Here is a 21,027-nt window from a genome sequence, read left to right as displayed (position 1 = left end):
TTCTATATCACAAGTACTTTAATTGACTGTTCACATTCATTTTTGTAGAAGATATCAAGCTTCATTTTCAAAAGTATTTTGTCATTTCTTTTATGACTATTGTGTGTCTAACATATTTCTCCAGGTACTCCGGGAGTTGAAAGTGTTACAAACCATGTACATTAAATTTTTCCAAAAAATGCAAAAATTGCAAAATGAATGTGAAAGATGAGCTGTCAAAATGAAAAAAAAAACACAAAAACAATGCAATGTTTAAAACAATATATACATTAACTAGTTTTTATTTCCCAGAGTACCTAGATAAGTAATTTAGACACGACAACAAGAACAAATTTAGAGAAACAAGAGGGCCATGAAGGCCCTGTATCGCTCAACTGATCTATTGACCTAAAGACCATCAAGATTAACATTCTGACCAAGTTTCATTAAGATATAGTCAAAAATGTGGCCTCTAAAGTGTTAACTAGCTTTTCCTTTGATTTGACCCAGTGACCTAGTTTTTGACCCACATGACCCAGCTTTTGAACTTGACCTAAAGATCATCAAGATTAACATTCTGACTAAATTTCATGAAGATACAGTCATAAATGTGGCCTCTAGAGTGTTAACAAGCTTTTCCTACGATTTGACCTAGTTGGGTACTTTTATCTGGGGAACACATTTTCTAAAACAGAAGTTGTAATAGTTATAGTATGTGTGAGAGTGTGTTACCAGGATATATCAGAGCTAGGGGTACATCGAGGGTATTTTTCTCTGCACATATCGTCAATACCGAGATGTACCCCTAGCTCTGATATATCCTCGTAACACACGAGCATTACATATTATAACTGTTTTATCGCACAGTTTTATCATTAAAATTTATATATTATTTTCATTTAAATTTGTTTATTATTATTTTTACTCTTTTGATTCCCTTTGTGCGCCTCGCTGACTGAAACACTAAAACTTCTGTTTTAGAAAATGTGTTCCCCAGATAAAAGTATCCAACAGATTTCTGCATTGGTTTTAAATCTTTGCATTTCATTGGCCAAACAAATTGTAAAACTTGTTGTTTTGTTTGTAAAAAAAAAAAAATGAAAAATCTCAGAATTTCATATATTTCATGTATTTCTGAATTTGGCGATAACTATCGAGTTTTTGAAATATTCTAGTTTATTTATTCTTTTACTTTATAAATGTAGGTGTTTGTGATAATTCTTTCTCTGTGAACTGTAAATTGGAGCTAATATAATCTTTTCTTTGAAAGTTAAAAATTATACTCCCTTGATAGGACCTCAATAGAGAAAAAGTGTTCTGATATATATCGGAACAGTTTCACTGTGCTGATATATATCGCAACACATTTTTTTTCTAATGAAATTCTACAGAGATTTCTGTGTTGATATATATCGTAACAGTTTTGTAAATATCAGCACAGATTTTGTAGTAATAATGTGTGTTACCATGTTTAACATACTGCAAAGATCAAAGGAAAACTGCCGCACTATGCGATAATTAGTGTTTCAGTCAGCGAGGCGCAGAAAGGGAATCAAAAAAGTAAAAATAATAAACAAATCTAAATGAAAACTAGAAAATGCTTTTGTAAACAAGAGATCACAGAGTGATCTTGGCGCCCACCAATGTGCCATTTTTGAGTGTTCCAAATTTCAAGACTTACTGACTAGCTCAAGGTCAAATTACATTTCCATACACAACACTGTGCATGTGGTTCAAATTCGAAAGCTGTAGCTTGAGAAATGTGAAAGTAGGTCACTAGGTCAATGTCAAGGTCAGTTTGTTTCGGTACACAATCCTATGCATGTGGTCTAAATTTGAAGCCTGTAGCTACAGAAATGTGAAAGTAGGTCACTAGGTCAATCTTAAGGTCAAAGTTCATTTCGGTACACAAAACTATGCAAGTGGTCCAAATTTGAAGGCTGTAGCTTGAGAAATGTAAAGTAGGTCACTAGGTCAAAATCAAGGTCAAATTCTATTTCAGAATACAAAACTATGCATGTGGTCCAAATTTGAAGCCTGTACCTTCAAAAATGTGAAAATAGGTCACTAGGTCAATGTAAAGGTCAAAGTTCATTTCGGTACACAAAACTATGCATGTGGTCCAAATTTGAAGGCTATAGCTTGAGAAATGTAAAAGTAGGTCACTAGGTCAAAATCAAGGTCAAACCTTATTTTGGAATACAAAACTATGCATGTGGTCCAAATTTGAAGCCTGTACCTTCAAAAATGTGAAAGTAGGTCACTAGGCCAATGTAAAGGTCAAAGTTTTTTTCGGTACACAAAACTATGCATGTGGTCCAAATTTGAAGGCTGTAGCTTGAGAAATGTGAAAGTAGGTCACTAGGTCAAAATCAATGTCAAATTTCATTTTGAAACACTGAACGATGCATATGGTCCAAATTTGACGCCTGTACCTTCAAAAATGTGAAAGTAGGTCACTAGGTTAAAATCAAGGTCAAAGTTTTTTCCAGTGCACAAAACTATGCATGTGGTCCAAATTTGAAGGCTGTAGCTACAGAAATGTGAAAGTAGGTCACTAGGTCAAAATCAAGGTCAACTCATGTCAAGCTTCATCTTGCCACTCAAAAATATACATGTGGTCCAAATTTGAAGGCTGTAGCTACAGAAATGTGAAAGTAGGTCACTAGGTCAAAATCAAGGTCAACGCATGTCAAGGTTCATCTTGCCACTCAAAAATATACATGTGGTCTAAATTTGAATGTTGTAGTTATTGACAAGAACATTTTAAAAGCTTTTCCCTATATAAGTCTATATGAACCATGTGACCACCGGGGCGGGGCCATTTTTGACCCTAGGGGGATAATTTGAACAAACTTGGTAGAGAACCACTAGATGATGCTACATTACAAGTATCAAAGCCCTAGGCTTTGTGGTTTGGACAAGAAGATTTTCAAAGTTTTTCCTTATATAAGTCTATGTAAACCATGTGACCCCCAGGGCGTGGCCATATTTGACCCTAGAGAAATAATTTGAATCATCTTGGTAGAGGACCACTAGATGATGCTTCAAACCAAATATCAAAGCCCTAGGCCCTGTGGTTTTGGACAAGAGGTTATTCAAAGTTTTTCCCTATATAAGTCTATATAAACCATGTGACCCCCAGGGCGTGGCCATATTTGACCCTAGAGAAATAATTTGAATCATCTTGGTAGAGGACCACTAGATGATGCTTCAAACCAAATATCAAAGCCCTAGGCTCTGTGGTTTTGGACAAGGTTTTCAAAGCTTTTCCCTATATAAATCTATGTAAAATATAGAAATAAACAAAGGGCCATAACTCACTCATAAATTGTTGAACCAGTCTGATTTTCAGGGGGACACAACTAGGGTACCAATGCATCATTCTGACATAGTTTGGTCAAAATCCCCTCAGTAGTTTCTGAGGAGATGCGATAACGAGAAATTGTTAACGGACGGACCACGGACGCAGAGTGATTTTAATAGCCCACCATCTGATGATGGTGGGCTAAAAAGCGCATGTCTCCCCCAATGCAAAGTCCTATAGGCAAGAAGTCAATAGGGGTCAGGAGCGAAAGTCAAAGAGACACTGATGGTTGGCTGCAATAGGGATCATCTACTTGGCATGTCCAGTCATCCTGCTAAATTTCAACACTCGTGGCCTAGTGGTTCTCAAGTCACTGTTCAGGCTCCTGTGACCCTGACCTTTGATCAAGTGACCTCAAAATAAAAAGGGGTCGTGTACTCTGCATGTCAAATCATCCTATTAAGTTTCAACATTGTAGGTCAAGTGGTTCTCAAGTTATTTCCAAAAAATGATTTTACATGAACAGGCCACTGTGACCTTGACCTTTAATAGACTGACCCCAAAATCAATAGGGGTCATCACTCTGCATGTTCAATCATCCTATGAAGTTTCAACATTCTGGGTCAAGTGGTTCTCAAGTTATTGATCGGAACTGGTTATCAATGTTCAGGCCCCTGTGACCTTGACCTTTAATGGAGTGACCCCAAAAACAATAAGGGTCATTTACTCTGCATGAACAATCATCCTATGAAGTTTCAATATTCTGGGTCGAGAGGTTCTCAAGTTATTGATTGGAAATGGTTTTCCATGTTCAGGCCCCTGTGGCCTTGACTTTTAACAGAGTGACCCTAAAATCGTTTGGGTTCATCTACTCTGCATGACCAATCATCCTACGAAGTTTCATCATTCTGGGTCAAGTGGTTCTCAAGTTACTGACCGGAAATGGTTTTCAATGTGCGGGCCCCTGTGACCTTGACCTTTCACAGAGTGACCCAAAAATCGTTAGGGGTCATCTACTCTTTATGACCAACCATCCTATTAAGTTTCAACATTCTGGGTCAAGTGGTTCTCAAGTTACTGACCGAAAATGGTTTTCAATGTTCAGGCCCCTGTGACCTTGACCTTTAATGGAGTGACCCCAAAATCAATAGAGGTCATCTACTTTGCATGTACAATCATCCTATGAAGTTTCAACATTCTGGGTCAAGTGGTTCTCTAGTTATTGATCAGAAATGGTTTTCAATGTTCAGGCCCCTGTGACCTTGACTTTTGACGGAGTAATCCCATAATCAATAAGAGTCATCTACTCTTTATGACCAATCATCCTATCAAGTTTCAACATTCTGGGTCAGGTGGTTCTCTAGTTATTGATTGGAAATGGTTTTCAATGTTCAGGCCCCTGTGACCTTGACCTTTGACGGAGTGACCCCAAAATCAATAGGGGTCATTTACTCTTCATGACCAATCATCCTATGAAGTTTCAACATTCTGGGTCAAGTGGTTCTCTAGTTATTGATCGGAAATGGTTTTCAATGTTCAGGCCCCTGTGACCTTGACCTTTGATGGAGTGACCCCAAAAACAATAGGGGTCGTCTACTCCAGCAGCCCTACAACCCTATGAAGTTTGAAGGTTCTAGATCAAATGGTTCTCCAGTTATTGCTCGGAAATGAAGTGTGACGTATGGACGGACGGACAGATGGACAGGGCAAAAACAATATGTCTCCTGGGGGAGACATAATAATATATAAATTTTAATGATAAACTATGCGATAAAACAGTTATAATATGTAGTGCTCGTGTGTTACCAGGATATATCAGAGCTAGGGGTACATCTCGTTATTTTTCTCTTCACATATCTGTCTCGGCCTACCGGCCTCGACGATGTGCAGAGAAAAATACCCTGATGTACCCCTAGCTCTGATATATCCTGGTAACACACTCTCACACATACTATAACTATTACGTATCTCCCAGCTACAAAAGAATGAATGAAATATCAGTATTAGGCGAAACATCAAAACGTCGTAACTCGACGGATTTTAAGGGGGAGGAGGGTATGCCGGCCCCGCGACCATCTCAAAATACACCTTTGATACTGAGCAGTGAATTGGAAAATGTTAGATAACTCTCAGATAGAAAATATTCAGTAATAGTACAATTCTTAGGCTCCGCTACATTATGACCACACCGCAACCTTGTGTCCACTGCCCAGAGGAGAATATTTTCGATAGTGCCAAATTATGTAAACAGATAATATAAAACGTTTAAATTGGCGTTTAATTTTTGAGTTAGTCAAGATAATTCGACGTTCAGATTGTTTTATATTTGTGAGTGATTTAATCTAAATGTCAAAACTTTGAAGGACCAAAATGATGGAGGATAAATCACAGTACACAGTCAAGTAAAATTATTGGTTTTACCGCTTGCGCATATTGGCGTGTAGATACAGTAAACATTAATTGTGTACAGTACATACAAAGGTTCAAATCACTAGAAAATTCGTAATTTTAGATATTTTTAAATAATATTTACATAAATCAATGAGGAATTGAATCCCCTTTCGATACATGTAAGTTTCATTTGAATTTATGGCCAATTCCTGACATAATCGGCATTTAAACCTATAGCATGTAAAGCATTGGCAGTGATGAAAATTTCATCAGAGATTGCTTCCATTATTTTGGTCCACAAGTGGGGATATTGCCCATATGAAGAAATATCTCAGTATTTCCTAGGATCACCTCAAATTTGTTTGACTAATTTTTGAGTGTTCTTGTTAGCAGGTGTAGTATATTGCCCGATTGGTGCATTATACACCGATCGGTGATCATGCACCAATTGGTGTATTCAACAATACACCAATCGGTGTATCGGCTCAGAAAATTAATAAACTGACCATTATTCCATGTGTATTTGATATTTCCACATCATGAAAAAACAAAAGAACAACCTTCCGAGGTAAAGTTTTCAACTTATTTCATTCTTTTTGAAATGTATAAGGTAAGTTAATGATAAAACACATTTACATGTACTACTTACATATTATTTATTTTCGAACACAACAATTTCTAGGGTTAAAAAACACTTTTTTTTATAATTTCTCAATACTACTGCAGCATGTGTTCTGCCATATTGATACCCGGGTATTCTGAGTGACTTCCCTTTGATTCTGCGCCAGAACGCTCGAAAAATCAGCATCTGTCTGAAAATTATGCTAAAGTATGGTGTCCAAAAAATGACATAAACCAAAATTTAAAATTACCGCAAATTATTTGTTAAAAAAAGTTATCTAAGCAAGTGCTGTATAACCTACAAAATAAATTAATAAATGCACTCGTGATAATGCATATTTTAATAGACTGAATACCACGGAAAGAAAGCCAGAAAAGGACACATGTCACTAAAGCCCATGCTAATCTTCACAGAGGGAAGATAGATATAGACAACTAAACTGAAGATCGATATAAAAGGAATTCAAGCTATAGATAATTATTACTGTATTTTGGTGTGTATAGGTCGCACTTTTTCTACCCATTTTGCTACCTGAAAAAGTTCCTGCGACCTATACGACAGAACATTGCCAGCAGAGTTTTTTTTCGGGCCAATTTTCTGACCGTAGCTCTCGCAAAATTACGTGCATCTGTCACGAACGAACAAAATGGATAAAAAATATCAATATCGGCGGCCTTTCAACCAATAGCAGTTACTTTCAATAAAATATATCGTAAATAACCCATACAGACTATTAAAATTACGAATTACTTTAATTCAAAGATGTTTTTGCAATTTCAATTACGTCTGTTTCTACTTTCGTTTTACTGGACGCCATTGACATGTACTCCGGGTTGGATAAAATCCGGACAGATCCGTCATCCATTCCAAACATTGTTTATACTAATTCTTAGCGTATTAAAAAACTTAAAAGATAATTTTTTACTTTTGATTTTTAAATAAAAGAAAAAAAAATCCAAAAAGAGATATTTTGTTAATCTCAGAATCAAAAGAACGCGGTTAATTACATGACGCGGAAAGGTGTTATAATTGCTGTGCAAACAATTCACATTTAAACTTGCATAATTACAGAATGTAAACGCAAACCGTCTGCTGCCAACTAGTGTAAAAAAAGCCGCTTTTCTTTGATGTAGCCTGTTACCGATACTACTGTTGGTACGAAACGGTTGGGATCGAAAATAACACAGTCCGATTTCCACCAATCAGGTTCTGATAATAATTCAGTCTGCGGCATCAATATGGCCGCCGCCATAACTTTTTTGCCGGTAAATATTAAATATTGCTGGGTAAAAAATCCGAAACATAACTGCGACTAATACGCTAGAACTTAAATTTTCCGACCATTTCCAGAGCAAACATTAGATGCGGACTATACATTACCGCGACCTATACACACCAAAATACGGTAACCAAACTCCTTGATCCACTCTGATTTATATAACATAATGATTTATATCATTCATAAACAGGGTTTCAGAAATCTGCAAATTTACTGGTAGCCCATGGGGCTACCAATATTTTTGTCTGGTAGCCCGAACATTTTAGTTTATTCGGCAATGACCGTTTTGGATTATTTGCTAAGTGCTTGTATACTACAGTCTACAGTTGGGATGGAATGCTTAAATTAATGTAGGGTTTCTTAATTCCAGCCATACCCGTACAGGGCACTCGTTTGGAAGATAAAACTATTAAAATTGGGAATTCTTCTCCCTCAAATTATTGTAATATGACAATCATAACAAGAGGACCATGATGGTCCTGAATCGCTCACCTCTTCCCACATGACCCAGTATCGAGTATGACGTCATTTTTTCTATTATTTGACATAGTGACCTAGTTTTTGAGCTCATGTGACCCAGTTTTGAACTTGACCTAGATATTATCAAGATAAAAATTCTGACAAATTTTCATGAAGATCCATTGAAAAATATGGTCTCTAGAGAGGTCACAAGGTTTTTCTATTATTTGACCTAGTTTTCGAAGGTACGTGACCCTGTTTTGAATTTTATCCAGATATCATCAAGGTGAACATTCTCACTAATTTTCATGCAGATCTCATGAAAAATATGGCCTCTAGAGAGGTCAAAAGGTTTTTCTATTTTTATACCTACTGACCTAGTTTTTGATGGCACGTGACCCAGTTTCGAAACTGACATAGATATCATCAAGGTGAACATTCAGATCAATTTTCATGAAGATCCATTGAAAAATATGGCCTCTAGAGTGGTCAAAAGGTTTTTCTATTTTTAGACCTACTGACCTAGTTTTTGACCGCAGTTGACCCAGTTTCAAATTTGACCTAGATATCATCAAGATGAACATTCAGACCAACTTCCATACAGATCCCATGAAAAGTATGGTCTCTAGAGAGGTTACAAGTTTTTTTTATTATTTGACCTACTGACCTAGTTTTTTATGGCACGTGACCCATATGACCCAGTTTCAAATCTGACCTAGATATCATCAAGATGAACAATCTGACCAATTTTTATGGAGATCCATTCACAAGTATGGCCTCTAGAGAGGTCACAAGGTTTTTCTATTTTTAGACCTACTGACCTAGTTTTTGACCGCACATGACCCTGTTTCGACCTTGTCCTAGATATCATCAAGATGAACATTCAGACCAATTTTCATACAGATCCCATGAAAAATATGGCCTTTAGAGAGGTCACAAGGTTTTTCTATTATTTGACCTACTGACCTAGTTTTTGACGGCACGTGACCCACTTTCGAACTTGACCTAGATATCATCAAGATGAACATTCAGACCACTTTTCATACAGATCCCATGAAAAATATGGCCTCTAGAGAGGTCACAAGCTTTTTATATTATTTGACCTACTGACCTAGTTTTTGAAGGCACGTGACCCACTTTCGAACTTGACCTAGATATCATCAAGGTAAATTTTCAGACCAACTTTCATGAAGATCTCATGAAATATATGGCCTCTAGAGAGGTCACAAGGTTTTTCTATTTTTAGACCTACTGACCTAGTTTTTGACCGCACGTGACCCAGTTTCGAACTTGACCTAGATATCATCAAGATGAACATTCAGACCAACTTTCATACAGATCCCATGAAAAATATGACCTTTAGAGAGGTCACAAGGTTTTTCTATTATTTGACCTACTGACCTAGTTTTTGATGGCACGTGACCCAGTTTCGAACTTGACCTAGAAATCATCAAGGTGAACATTCTGAACAATTTTCATGAAGATCTTGTGAAATATATGGCCTCTAGAGAGGTCACAAGGTTTTTCTATTTTTAGACCTACTGACCTAGTTTTTGATGGCACGTGACCCAGTTTCAAACTTGACCTAGATATCATCAAGATGAACATTCTGACCAACTTTCATAAAGATCCCATGAAAAATGTGACCTCTAGAGTGGTCACAAGCAAAAGTTTACGGACGGACGCACGCACGCACGGACGACGGACGACGGACACCGCGCGATCACAAAAGCTCACCTTGTCACTTTGTGACAGGTGAGCTAAAAAGAAAGTCAGTCAATTTTTATAAACTTGCAAATTCCTTATTATTTGCAATTTATCTTATAAAATAATTTAAGTTGACAAATAATTCTGTTTGATTCTTAACATCTTATAAAAAGCAGTTTAATAAAAGGACTAAAGCCAAGTAAATTACATTTCTCTCTTTCTTGGCACTGTGTAATTACGTATCCAAACTTATGTTTGTCTGAAATCAGGTATAGTTTCTGACAAAAACACGCCGATTTTTGCTAAATTATTGTCGATTTTTGCATTCTGTGCAAGTATTTAAACTAAAAAGCATAAAGTCGATGTGAGCACTTAACACCCTCAAAGACAAATATCCTCTCAAAACTCGATAAATATTGAGGTCAGCGAAAACGGAAGTACACTTTGGCAGTTGGCGATAAAATGACGTAATCTTAAGACTGGTTTGCATATTGTTTTGAATACTACGGATCAGCAACTTGAGTGCTTTTAGATCAGTCTAAAATCTCGTGTGCACACAAACATTTGTCTTCGGGTACGATTAAAAACGGTTTATTGTTTGCCGACTGACAATAGGTCGTAAGATAATTAATGCCTTCGGCGTGTATTACTCGATAAACAAGGGGATTACATGAAACTGTCAAAGTTATGCATGAAGACTAGATTATTGATTTCCGGGCTACTCGATATAGCCCGGCGGGCACGCTCTGAAATTATTTAGTAGCCCGACAGAATTTTCTGGTAGCCCCCGGGCTCCGGACATGGGATTTCTGAAACCCTGCATAAAACCATCATGTTACTAACTTTGATATCACTTCTTATTGATAATACAAATGTTAAATAACTTTGAACGTTACGGACACTGTGTAAACTTATTTCTTATTTTATTTTGTCGCTACAGGTACACCATACATATTCAAGGTAATACACATGTCAATCAAATTTTGGGATGCTGGGAAAATTTTGTAGCTTTACAAGCATAGATCCTAATCCAACATGGCTGCAATTGTATAGGCAAGGAAATTTGGGTAAAATCACTTTTGTTGGGGTATTTAACTGGTGTTTGCTTACCTGTCAATGAATTATAATTATGTGACAGAGCATTCAATGTGAAAAACGCAAGAAACGCAGCAGTCTGTCGGAAAAAATGTAATGGCAACTAAAAATGGCCGATGTCATCAACAACATGTGAAGGTATCAGAATGCGGTTATTTCCGGCTCTCGAAATATTTTGTTTTAAAGTGGCATCCTACGTGTTGATACACCGATTGGTGAATTGCTGAATACACCAACTGGTGCATGATACACCGACCGGTGCATGATGCACCAATCAGGCAATATACTAGACCTGGTTAGTTTGACTTAGATCAGGCTGGTAACATTGCCCGATCGGGCTTTCGACATAAAAACTAATATTTCTTGAAAAATAATGAAGATATTTCTTTCAAACTTGGTCCATTTATTAAACGTAACACTTGATGCATATTAAGATAGAAATAACTTTTGCCTTCAGTTTTGTTAGAATTACTTCCCTTTTTCAGATTTTTATGATGCATAATTTTTGAAGTCCAAAAAAAATATGTTTTAATGCAATGTTTAAAACAGAAAAGGGTTCAATGGCTTTCTTTTGCTCCAAACTTGTACGCCAATACCTTTATTCTATATATTTAGGGCTAATACTTTCTAGTGCAGATTTATGAACAATTTTTTTACAACTTACATTTCTCTATAATGTTGTAAGTGAGAGCACAGTAAATGTATACATTTATGTACTAGCGCAATAATTTAGAGCATTAGAAAGCCATTGAACCCTTTTTTGTTTTAAACTTAGCATTAGAACGTATTTTTTTTGGACTTCAAGAATTATGCGTCATAAAAATATGAAAAGGGGAAATAATTCTACCCAAACTGAAGGCAATCAAGTTGTTTCTTTTTTAATTTGTATCATATGTTATGCTTAATAATAAATGGACCAAGTTTGAAGGAAATATCTTCATTATTTTTCAAGAAATATTAGCAGAGCTACCGGCGCCGTAAAGCAGCGCCGACAGCGTCGCATTAAGGTTAGACGTGTGAAAAAGAAAATGAATAAAACTGTGTATACATAGAATTACTATCAATTTGAAAATTCGTGGTAAGTTTTTGGAATCAGTGTTGTTCGGGTTTCTTCCAGTACGCAATGCTCATAGTAATTAATCAGTAAAGACGTCACTAGACGCTTGCTGTTTACGGTTCACAAAAGCGTTTCGCTTACTGCTTTGAACCTTGGGTAAAAATGTAAATGAGCGCCTGATAATAATAATTTATTGCTAAATACATTTTTTACGAAGAAAGAAAGGTAAAATACAATATTTTCAATGCGAAACGCTTTTCGTCACGCTGCCATAACTGAAATTTATTATACATGTATATACTTATATTTGTGTTAATGACGTCATGCTTCCACATTGGCGCAGTGGTTAGCGAGGTCGCGTTGAAGTCCAACGGCCGGGAGTTCGATCCTCAGCAGAAGCGTCTTTTTTTAAATTTCTTTTTAATTTCATTTTTTTCTTCTTTTTTTTATTATTTATTATGGGTTTTGAAAGTATTTTTTAAAAAATAAAGTCATTCATGTGAAATTTTACAAGTGTTTTGTTAGTGATGTCAGGTTCCATTGTAGAACTGTAGTAAGAGATAAAACTTTTTTTTAAAAAAAGAGGTTTTTGGATCAAAATTTACAGGCATTGAACTGTGAAAAGCACAAAATGATCTTCTCCCCATTCATATATATTTCATTCACAAGCTTAACAATCACTGACCAGAGTTTATTACTAGGAAAAAACTATTGGCTATGAATTATCAATAAACATCAAAAAGGCTCCTACTATACCATTCCTATTCCAGTAGTGCTAAAAGATTAACCATAAAAATGTCATAGACTGTTAACTTTGCAGTTCAGTAAAAAAACAGGAGTTTTCGAGAATTTCGGCAAAAAAGTGATTTTTCTGGGTAAAATTCTCATCATTAACTTTTAAAGATGGCTAGTCTTTTGGTTTTTAAACAAGCTTTGTACATGTAAATGATTTTCATTCTCCCATACCAGAGGCCTATCATATAGCAGTATTTTGGCCTTAGTTGGACACATTCTTCCTTCTAAAAAGAACTGTAACTTTCTTTAGTTCGTATATAGCATATTTGCAGAGTTTTCGCATGTCAAGATTTAATCTTAACGCATTCTAAGACATTCATTAAGGTAACTTGACAGGGAAAACAAAGATGGCGTCACGAAATCAGGGTTGGTCACATTATTTACTGTTATAGACAATATGCTGCTACAGAGGTCTAAAGATGCATTTTAATCATTTAACACACACATAAACACTTGTTAAAATGCGTTTAATTTATAAAAATATAAAATCAAATGCTCTGAAACTCACCGTGAAATCTAGTCAATTTTTGTGCATATTTTGCGGAAAAGTTATGTATCCAAACAGAAAATAATTTATAACCTCATATGTTTGAATGTGTCCTTTAGGTGCTCCACCTATGAACAAAAGAACTTATCCACTGAGTTTTATGCTATTTGCCCTGGAATTTCATCAGTAAATTATAAATTTCTATATTTTACACCCTAAAAAGTTGAAACCTTCTTGCAGTATGAGGGTCATTAAAAAAATTCGAAGTACATGTAAGTTTACTTTGTCCTTATTTCTGAGACTTTAAATCCTCACATATTAAGAGTTTTGAGTGATGTGTTCATTTCTTAGTAATTCTACATTGTTTGTATTTAAATTTTATAAAACATTTACAATCTTTTCAATATGTGACCTACTTCAAATGTGTTTGCTACTGTTTGAATAACCCTCAATGTCAAAACTTTACTGACATGCATGGAGATCTCATGGAAAGCATGGATCTTAGGCCATACTAAATTAATATATGTTTAATGTAATTGATAAAGTACATTTTCTTGATTTTCTGTTGCCTCCCAAAAAATATAGAGACAGTTTAGATAAGGATTTCTTCATTTGAACATGAAGGGTCATAAAAAATAATGTAATATACCCAAAATCAGCTATGTTTTGGTTCATTTTCCATTCATAGGACTGGGTGAGTTTTACAATAAACATATTTTTGGAATTGCATAGCCCCTTGTTACTGAATTTATTTGCAACAAAATATTGAAATTTATAATTTACTGATGAAATTCCAGAGTAAATAGCATAAAACTCAGAGTATAAGTTCTTTTGCTCATAGGTGGAGCACCTGAAGGACATACTCAAACATATGATAATATAAATTATTTTCAGTTTGGATACATAACTTTTCCGCAAAATACGCACAAAAATTGACTAGTTTTCATGGTGAGTTCCTGAACATTTGATTTTATAATTTTATAAATTAAATGCATTTTTACAATTGTTTATGTGTGTGTTAAGTGATTAAAATGCATCTTTAGACCTCTGTAGCAGTATATTGTCTATAGGGGTAAATAATGTGATCAACCCTAATTTTGTGACGCCATCTTGGTTGTTCATGTCAAGTTACCTTAAGAAATCATGAATTATCATTAATTCATAAAAATTTTAATAGATCTTAAAGAACATAAACTTCCTAAAACGGATCCATAATTCCAGATAATTCCAGCAGCATCCTTTTAATTTTCAAGAGGCACTGGTGATTTTTCAAGGGAGCTCTGCCTTTTAGGTAGCACCTAAGTTCATATGAGCCGCACCATGAGAAAACCAACATAGTGGGTTTGCGACCAGCATGGATCCAGACCAGCCTGCGCATCCGCGCAGTCTGGTCTGGATCCATGCTGTTCGCTTTTAAAGCCAACTGCAATTAGAGAAACCGTTAGCGAACAGCATGGATCCTGACCAGACTGCGCGGATGCGCAGGCTGGTCTGGATCCATGCTGGTCGCAAACCCACTATGTTGGTTTTCTCATGGCACGCTCATATTGATCAGGTCGGATATCCGGGCACTTTAGCGTATCGTGTTGCGTAGCAACAAGCCGAGGTGACAGCAAACACTAAATTGTAATTGAAAAGCGTTTCATGTTTCACTAGTGCTGGTTGTTTTTCGTTGCTTAAAGTTAAATTTCGGGCAAAATTAATAAGTCAGTGAATTTATAATGTAACATGATGTTCCAGAAATCACTCCTGTGAAAGAAAACTTTCTTTTTTTAGGTTTCAGACGTGATATTCATCATTGATCCGTGTAAGCTGCGAGGTCTCATATTTGTGACGGACTGGATGAAAATCAAAATTTAAAAAATTGGAGGTCTTTTAAAAATAAATAAAATAGAGAATCTAGCTCACCTAATTAGGTTAATCCATTTGTTTCACTTTTCTCGTTCTATTTTGTAGCCTGCCATTAAAATAGTTCTGAAAGCCAGATAGCTTGAACTGTGGTGTCAAAAGTGATTCAGCCACACCAAATTTAATTAAATCAACACCTCTTACCTAAATTCTGACTCGTGTGAGATTTAATGAGAGAGCTTAATAGTACATTATGCGTAAATACTGGAGAAGGGATTTTTTTCCCTCGAAGCGTATCAGGATCACAATATAAGATCTTTTTCTGCATTTATAACACAAAGGGATTTTTTATATGTTACACGTGGAGATAAAATGATATATAATAACTGCATGCTAGCTTCTTTTTACGAAAAGCCAGGACGTATCAATAAATTGATGACTTCTATTTACGAAAATACTGTCTGCTTTGTAGTAAATTGTCAATTATTTAAAACTGTGAACGATAATTTGCATTCATATTTTTTTGTTAATTGTTATAGACTGTCACAATTGACTGCTTCCACATACCACAAAATTAAAGCATACATTCCAGTCATAAGTCATAAATCACTGTGGAAACCAATCAATATGTGGTATATTGATGAAAATCAGTTTCGACCAGTTCCTAATGACTATCACTAATTAATAGATTGATTTCCTGTTTGTTTTATCCCTCTGATGTACCCCTTCGGGGCCTTATGGTAATTTCCTGTCTTATCCGTTTGATGTATGCCTTCAGGGTCTTATGATATTTGGAAGATGCACATTATTGTAATTTGCATGTCAATTATTGTCAAAGGGATTAAGAGAGCTACTACATAAAAAAACATAATTAATACACATGCCCGAGCATATAGGCATATAGTTCATTTGAAATTTTAAAATCAATTCACCAAACTAATTTTTGACTGGAAGGACATTTCACATTTCTTCAAAAAAAAAAAAAAAAAAAAAAAAAAAAAAAAAAAAAAGTGCAATACAATAAGATTACATAGAATAAAGTATAAGTTTTCAACTTTATTTAAATGACTTTCATACTTAATGTACTTCAACATTATAGTATTTTACATAAAACAAAATAAAACATATCGCACAAAATACATTTCAGCAAAATGGCAACAATATAATTATTTCAGAGCATTAAAACATTTAGAAAATCAGCTTATCAGCTTATTTTAAAAAGACATAAAAAATCAGAAAATTAATTTACCTATTTTATTTGATCTGTTCATTCTTGAAAAGAAAATAACATTCTTTTTCAAGACACTTAAAAGATTCTCTGAAAGATGAAAGAAACAACTGCTACGATTTTAAGCAAAGAAGTTGAATAAAAAATTGTTATGTTCTCAGATATTTAGTTTAGTTTAATATTTATATATGCAAACTGAGAAAATGTTGAATAAATTTGGAAACTTGTTTTAATTATAACTTATCCGTAACGCCGAAGAGCTGACAATACATAATGTGTCACATTTTCCAGACCGTTTTAAAATGCCACAAAATCAATTATTACAAAACCCTACTTTTTTTGAAAAATATATAGATTATACCACAGCGTAAGGACTGTAGATAATAAAAAAAAATTACTCTTGATTTGTTTTATTTGAAAATAAAAACATCACAACCCACATCGCTAGTTAATTCGCTACGGATTGCCGGGTCCTGCTTTCACCTCCAAGGTGATTTGCATAATCGACTGCTCCGGATGTGACGTCATGCCGACCTGATCAATTAGTTTTTATGTCAAAAGCCCGATCGGGCAATGTGACCAGCTTGTTAGATAGCTTTTCAATGTTTGAAAAATATTTGTTCTTTTTTTTAACCTATGATAGTTTGATTGCCACAGTTGTTGACCTATGCCGCGACAATACAGATGAACGGTATGTAGCCTGCTGTACGATAGCAAAACTTTGGGGGGAAAAATCGATTAAAATTTTGGTAAAAAACTTATGCCGACTGTGTAGGGAATTGAATTTCTTCCAAACACCTATACAGTTTAAATAGATTTAGTTGTTCTTTCTAAATTTACCTCATTTCCGCCAAGTTCTTTAATAAAATCTATTGTCAAGTTTTTTCCACGTGAATTATTGATGGAGGCAGCCATTTTGATTTCGTCTAAAAAACAAAAGATCTTTTTGGCGAAAAGATCTCTTTTTCACAGAAAGTAGAATCTCGTTCTAAAATCGCCTCTTATTTATTTATTTACATTTAGGTCACAGCATAAAAGAACACATTACAATACACAAATATCACAGACATGACTTCATAAAACATATTTTCTAAAAATAAATCACCATTCTTTACACTAAAATAACACAGTATCACAATTTGCACACTTTTATTTTTTACTAAAAATACATGTGTTATTTAAAATGCTAGGGACTTATGGATAACCCATTAAGCTAAAAGCTTATTTCCAATGGGGTCCATATTACAGGTGGCTTGACTGACAACAGACAGAGACTGATTGTGCTTTTGTTTTGTTTTGTTTTATTCGTTTTTATTTGTTTACTGAGTACGCTGCGCTGCGTAGTTATGACTGTTTCCAGTCAAACTAATCAATCGTAGGCGCAGCGAAATTTGAATTTTGAGACCCGTTCTCAGATATAGATCGGTGCCTGGATTTATTCCAAAGAAGAAGAGCTATATGTTATAGTAAATAGGGGCCTTAATTCAAGGTCCGTGTGTTAGTTTTAGGACATGTCTGGGTGCTGGCTGGGGTGTTTTTATTGGGTTGTTTTTTTTTTGTAATGTTTTAATTGTTATTTCTCACTGAATTTTTATCTAAATTGCCCAAATATTAGATAGATGATGAAATATATAGTTAACTTTATTAAACAACGTCATCAAGGGTAAGACCCGCGGTTACCTTTCTAACTTACACACATAACACGCAAGGGAAAAACTGCCACTGACCATGAACTATGTCTATACTCTACAAATTTATTTTAATAACTTTCAAACTTTAAAAACTTTAAAACTTTAAAAACACCTTTATTAAAAACCATTATATACGACCGATTGTTCAGTGTTTGTACACAGGTTATTTATAGATTACACGCCACGCCTAATGCATGATTATGTCATATCGATAAATATGCTTACTCTATATACTTTATACAGTCAATATACTTTAACGATACAGTTTTACTCTATGTTTTTAAATTGCTGTCATTTTGTCATTTCTTAATATTTTCTGATCTGTTTTTTTTGCACTTTCTAGCTTAGAGTCTAAATTTAATGATCATACCGGTATTTATTACTTTACTCATTATATAAAATTGTTATTTACGATCGCGTTGTATGAATTTTAACAGTTAATTTTATCAAAAATTCGATCGTTTCTATGGAATTTTGCTTATTTTTATGTTAGTATCGTACTAAAAATGCCCTAGTGTTCTAGCTATATATGTTTTTTATCGATACTAAAAGTTTGAAGCAAAACTATGAACTAATAAATGTTTTACACGCGAATCCTGTGTGCGTGACGCCTAAATTACGCGTTAGATTTTTTACCTAAAATTTACCTGTTTACCTGTTGTTTGTTTACCGTTGTCTGTCGCCGTCTGTATGTTTACTGAACATCATCACTACTGGATATTCCTATGGTGGCGTCTTTCTAGTACCTGTTTTCTCGGACTGGGCGTTGTTTATGCCACCATAGGTCCCTACCACATATTTACAGTGCTGGCCTAACTTTAATTGAACAGAATACATGTATTTGATATTTCCTTTATTTTTCTTTTCAGATATTATCGAGGATTTTATTATCGTTGTTCTTAAGCTGATTATGCAAGGTGTAGGCTGTATTTATAGGTTTTCTGGACCTAGAAACATGCAGTAAGTGGCTTATGTTTACATTGAATGGCATCTTCCATTTCTGCTACCATAATGATAAACTGTTAAGGTCCCCGTGCAGCTGAGCTGAATCATTCTGAGAGTTTATTGTCCTATAAACTACAGAGTCATCTGCAAAAAGGCGAACACTGAAAGATATAGACGCAGGTAGGTCATTTATGTAAAGCAGAAATAGGAGAGGTCCTAAAACTGACCCTTGAGGGACGCCTGATATAACAGGAGCCGAGCTGAATGTTGCCCCATCGACCACAACTTTTTGAGTTCGATTTCCCAGAAATGCTTTTATCCTAGAATGAGTAGAGCTCCTGATGCCATATTGGGCTAATTTTAAGAGCAGTCTGCTTTGATGATCTACATCAAAGGCTTTTGGAGAAATCCATGATGGCAACATCAATCTGGCTTCGCTATACTGACTGAGCTAAATCATGAATAAAAGCCGCTAGTTGGGGTTCGCAAGACCGTCGGGCTAGAAAACCATGCTAATTGTCCACCAGGATATCAAATTTATCTAAATGATCTAAACTATTACTAACTACTATGTGCCTTAAGATCTTATGTACCCTAAGATCTTACAAGGGGGCCTCCATGGCCGAGTGGTTAAGGTTGCTGACTTATAATAATGCACGGAGGGGTACTTGGGAGTCTTCTTCTACCATCAAAGCTGGAAAGTCGCCATATGACATACAGTTGCGTCGGTGCGACGTTAAACCTACCAAAAACAAAAACAAATAAGATCTAATAAGCTATACAGAAGGATGACAGGGAAAACATTGATAAATACAGTCCATAAAGATATTGGCTTTCTTTTGCAATATTTTCAAAGAAATGTGGCTAACATAACATCCTGTGCCGAATATATCCGGTTACCTAGCGTGAGTACTGTTTGATCACCATAATCCCTAACAAGTTTTTTTTCACGAATTGCGACTTTATTTTGTAAGATCCAGATTTAAGCAACAGCTTTGATTCTAAAGGTCTCCGACGGTGGTACTAGAATCCTTTTGAAATATCTTTACGAATGTTAATTTTATCGCCAAATATGTGTTTTCCCCATTGTTAAATTCAGACAAAATCAAAATTTGGAAAAAATATTTTTTGTATAGTACAAATTTTACATTTTCAGCAAGGCATTGTTGTTTTTTGCTTACTAAGATGTTCTGAATAAGTGAAAACTCCGCAGATCATTCAACTCGACAAAAAATGAAATAACTTGGTGCACAACTTCCCGCGCTGAATAACAATCCTATGAGGTATGATGACTCTGGGTCAACTACTTTTTAGACATGCACGACATAAATTCGGACGAACGTACGGACGGACGAACTGACGGATAGACGGACGGACAGGAGCAGCTCTACGTGCACCCCCACCCCACCCCACTCCCCACAAAACTCCTATAACCACCATGAGGTTCTTTAAAATGAAATAATATGTCTTACTGCTTAAGCCGGTGCTAGGAGACGTGGGCAGTGTTGCATTTTCCATTACTGCTCATGAACAGACTCAATCAAACCGGGTCTGCAATTTTCACTGTTTGCTTTGTTCTCGGTGCTTCCGAGGGATCTTCTTTCCAGATTTTATTTACTTCACAACAGCGGGTGTTAAGTGCTGTGTGGCGGCCGTAAAAAGTCGCCCCGACTTCATCTCAGTGTTGTTATATTTTCTGGTCCTTCGGGATCATTGATTTCAACTCATTTAGATTTGAAGATTGAATACTGCTTTAGTCGGTGCTAGGGGGCGTGGGCAGTGTTGTATTTTCCATTACTGCTCATGAACGGACTCAATCAAACCAAGTCTGCAATTTTCACTCTTTGTTTTCTTCTCGGTGCTTCCGAGGGATCTTCTTTCCAGATTTTATTGACTTAAAAAAAATTAAGAAAACGATCATTGTAAGGTACAGCTACGTGTATCAAACAGTAGACACTGTTATGTGCGTCCATAGAAATAAATAAACAAATCGGACCAAATTGATAAACACTATTTGTTTGTTTCAACGTATGATCGCATGTTGTTTTTCTTTGCCAAGCCGAGCTCAATCCTCTTCCTTTGGTTGATAAAAGGCGCGAGGACTACCTCTTCATTTTTTTTCCGTTATTGTAGCAGT

At 35.5% G+C, this 21,027-nt stretch overlaps 1 protein-coding gene across 1 annotated transcript in view; it reads right to left on the bottom strand.

The window, feature by feature from the left end:
* LOC128555555 (CCAAT/enhancer-binding protein zeta-like) overlaps window positions 1-17,183 on the bottom strand; it is a 39,294-nt gene extending 22,111 nt beyond the window's left edge. The window contains exon 1 of the mRNA XM_053538188.1: window positions 17,095-17,183. Within this exon, the coding sequence (XP_053394163.1) occupies window positions 17,095-17,169 (75 nt within the window). The 5' untranslated portion in view covers window positions 17,170-17,183. The remainder of the gene's footprint in view (window positions 1-17,094) is intronic.
* Between the last annotated feature and the right edge of the window lie 3,844 nt (window positions 17,184-21,027).

Source organism: Mercenaria mercenaria, chromosome 1 (assembly GCF_021730395.1).
Source record: "Mercenaria mercenaria strain notata chromosome 1, MADL_Memer_1, whole genome shotgun sequence".
In the NCBI taxonomy this organism is placed as follows: domain Eukaryota; kingdom Metazoa; phylum Mollusca; class Bivalvia; order Venerida; family Veneridae; genus Mercenaria; species Mercenaria mercenaria.
Note: the sequence above shows the minus strand (reverse complement) of the source record. Positions and strands in the feature narration are given on the sequence as shown.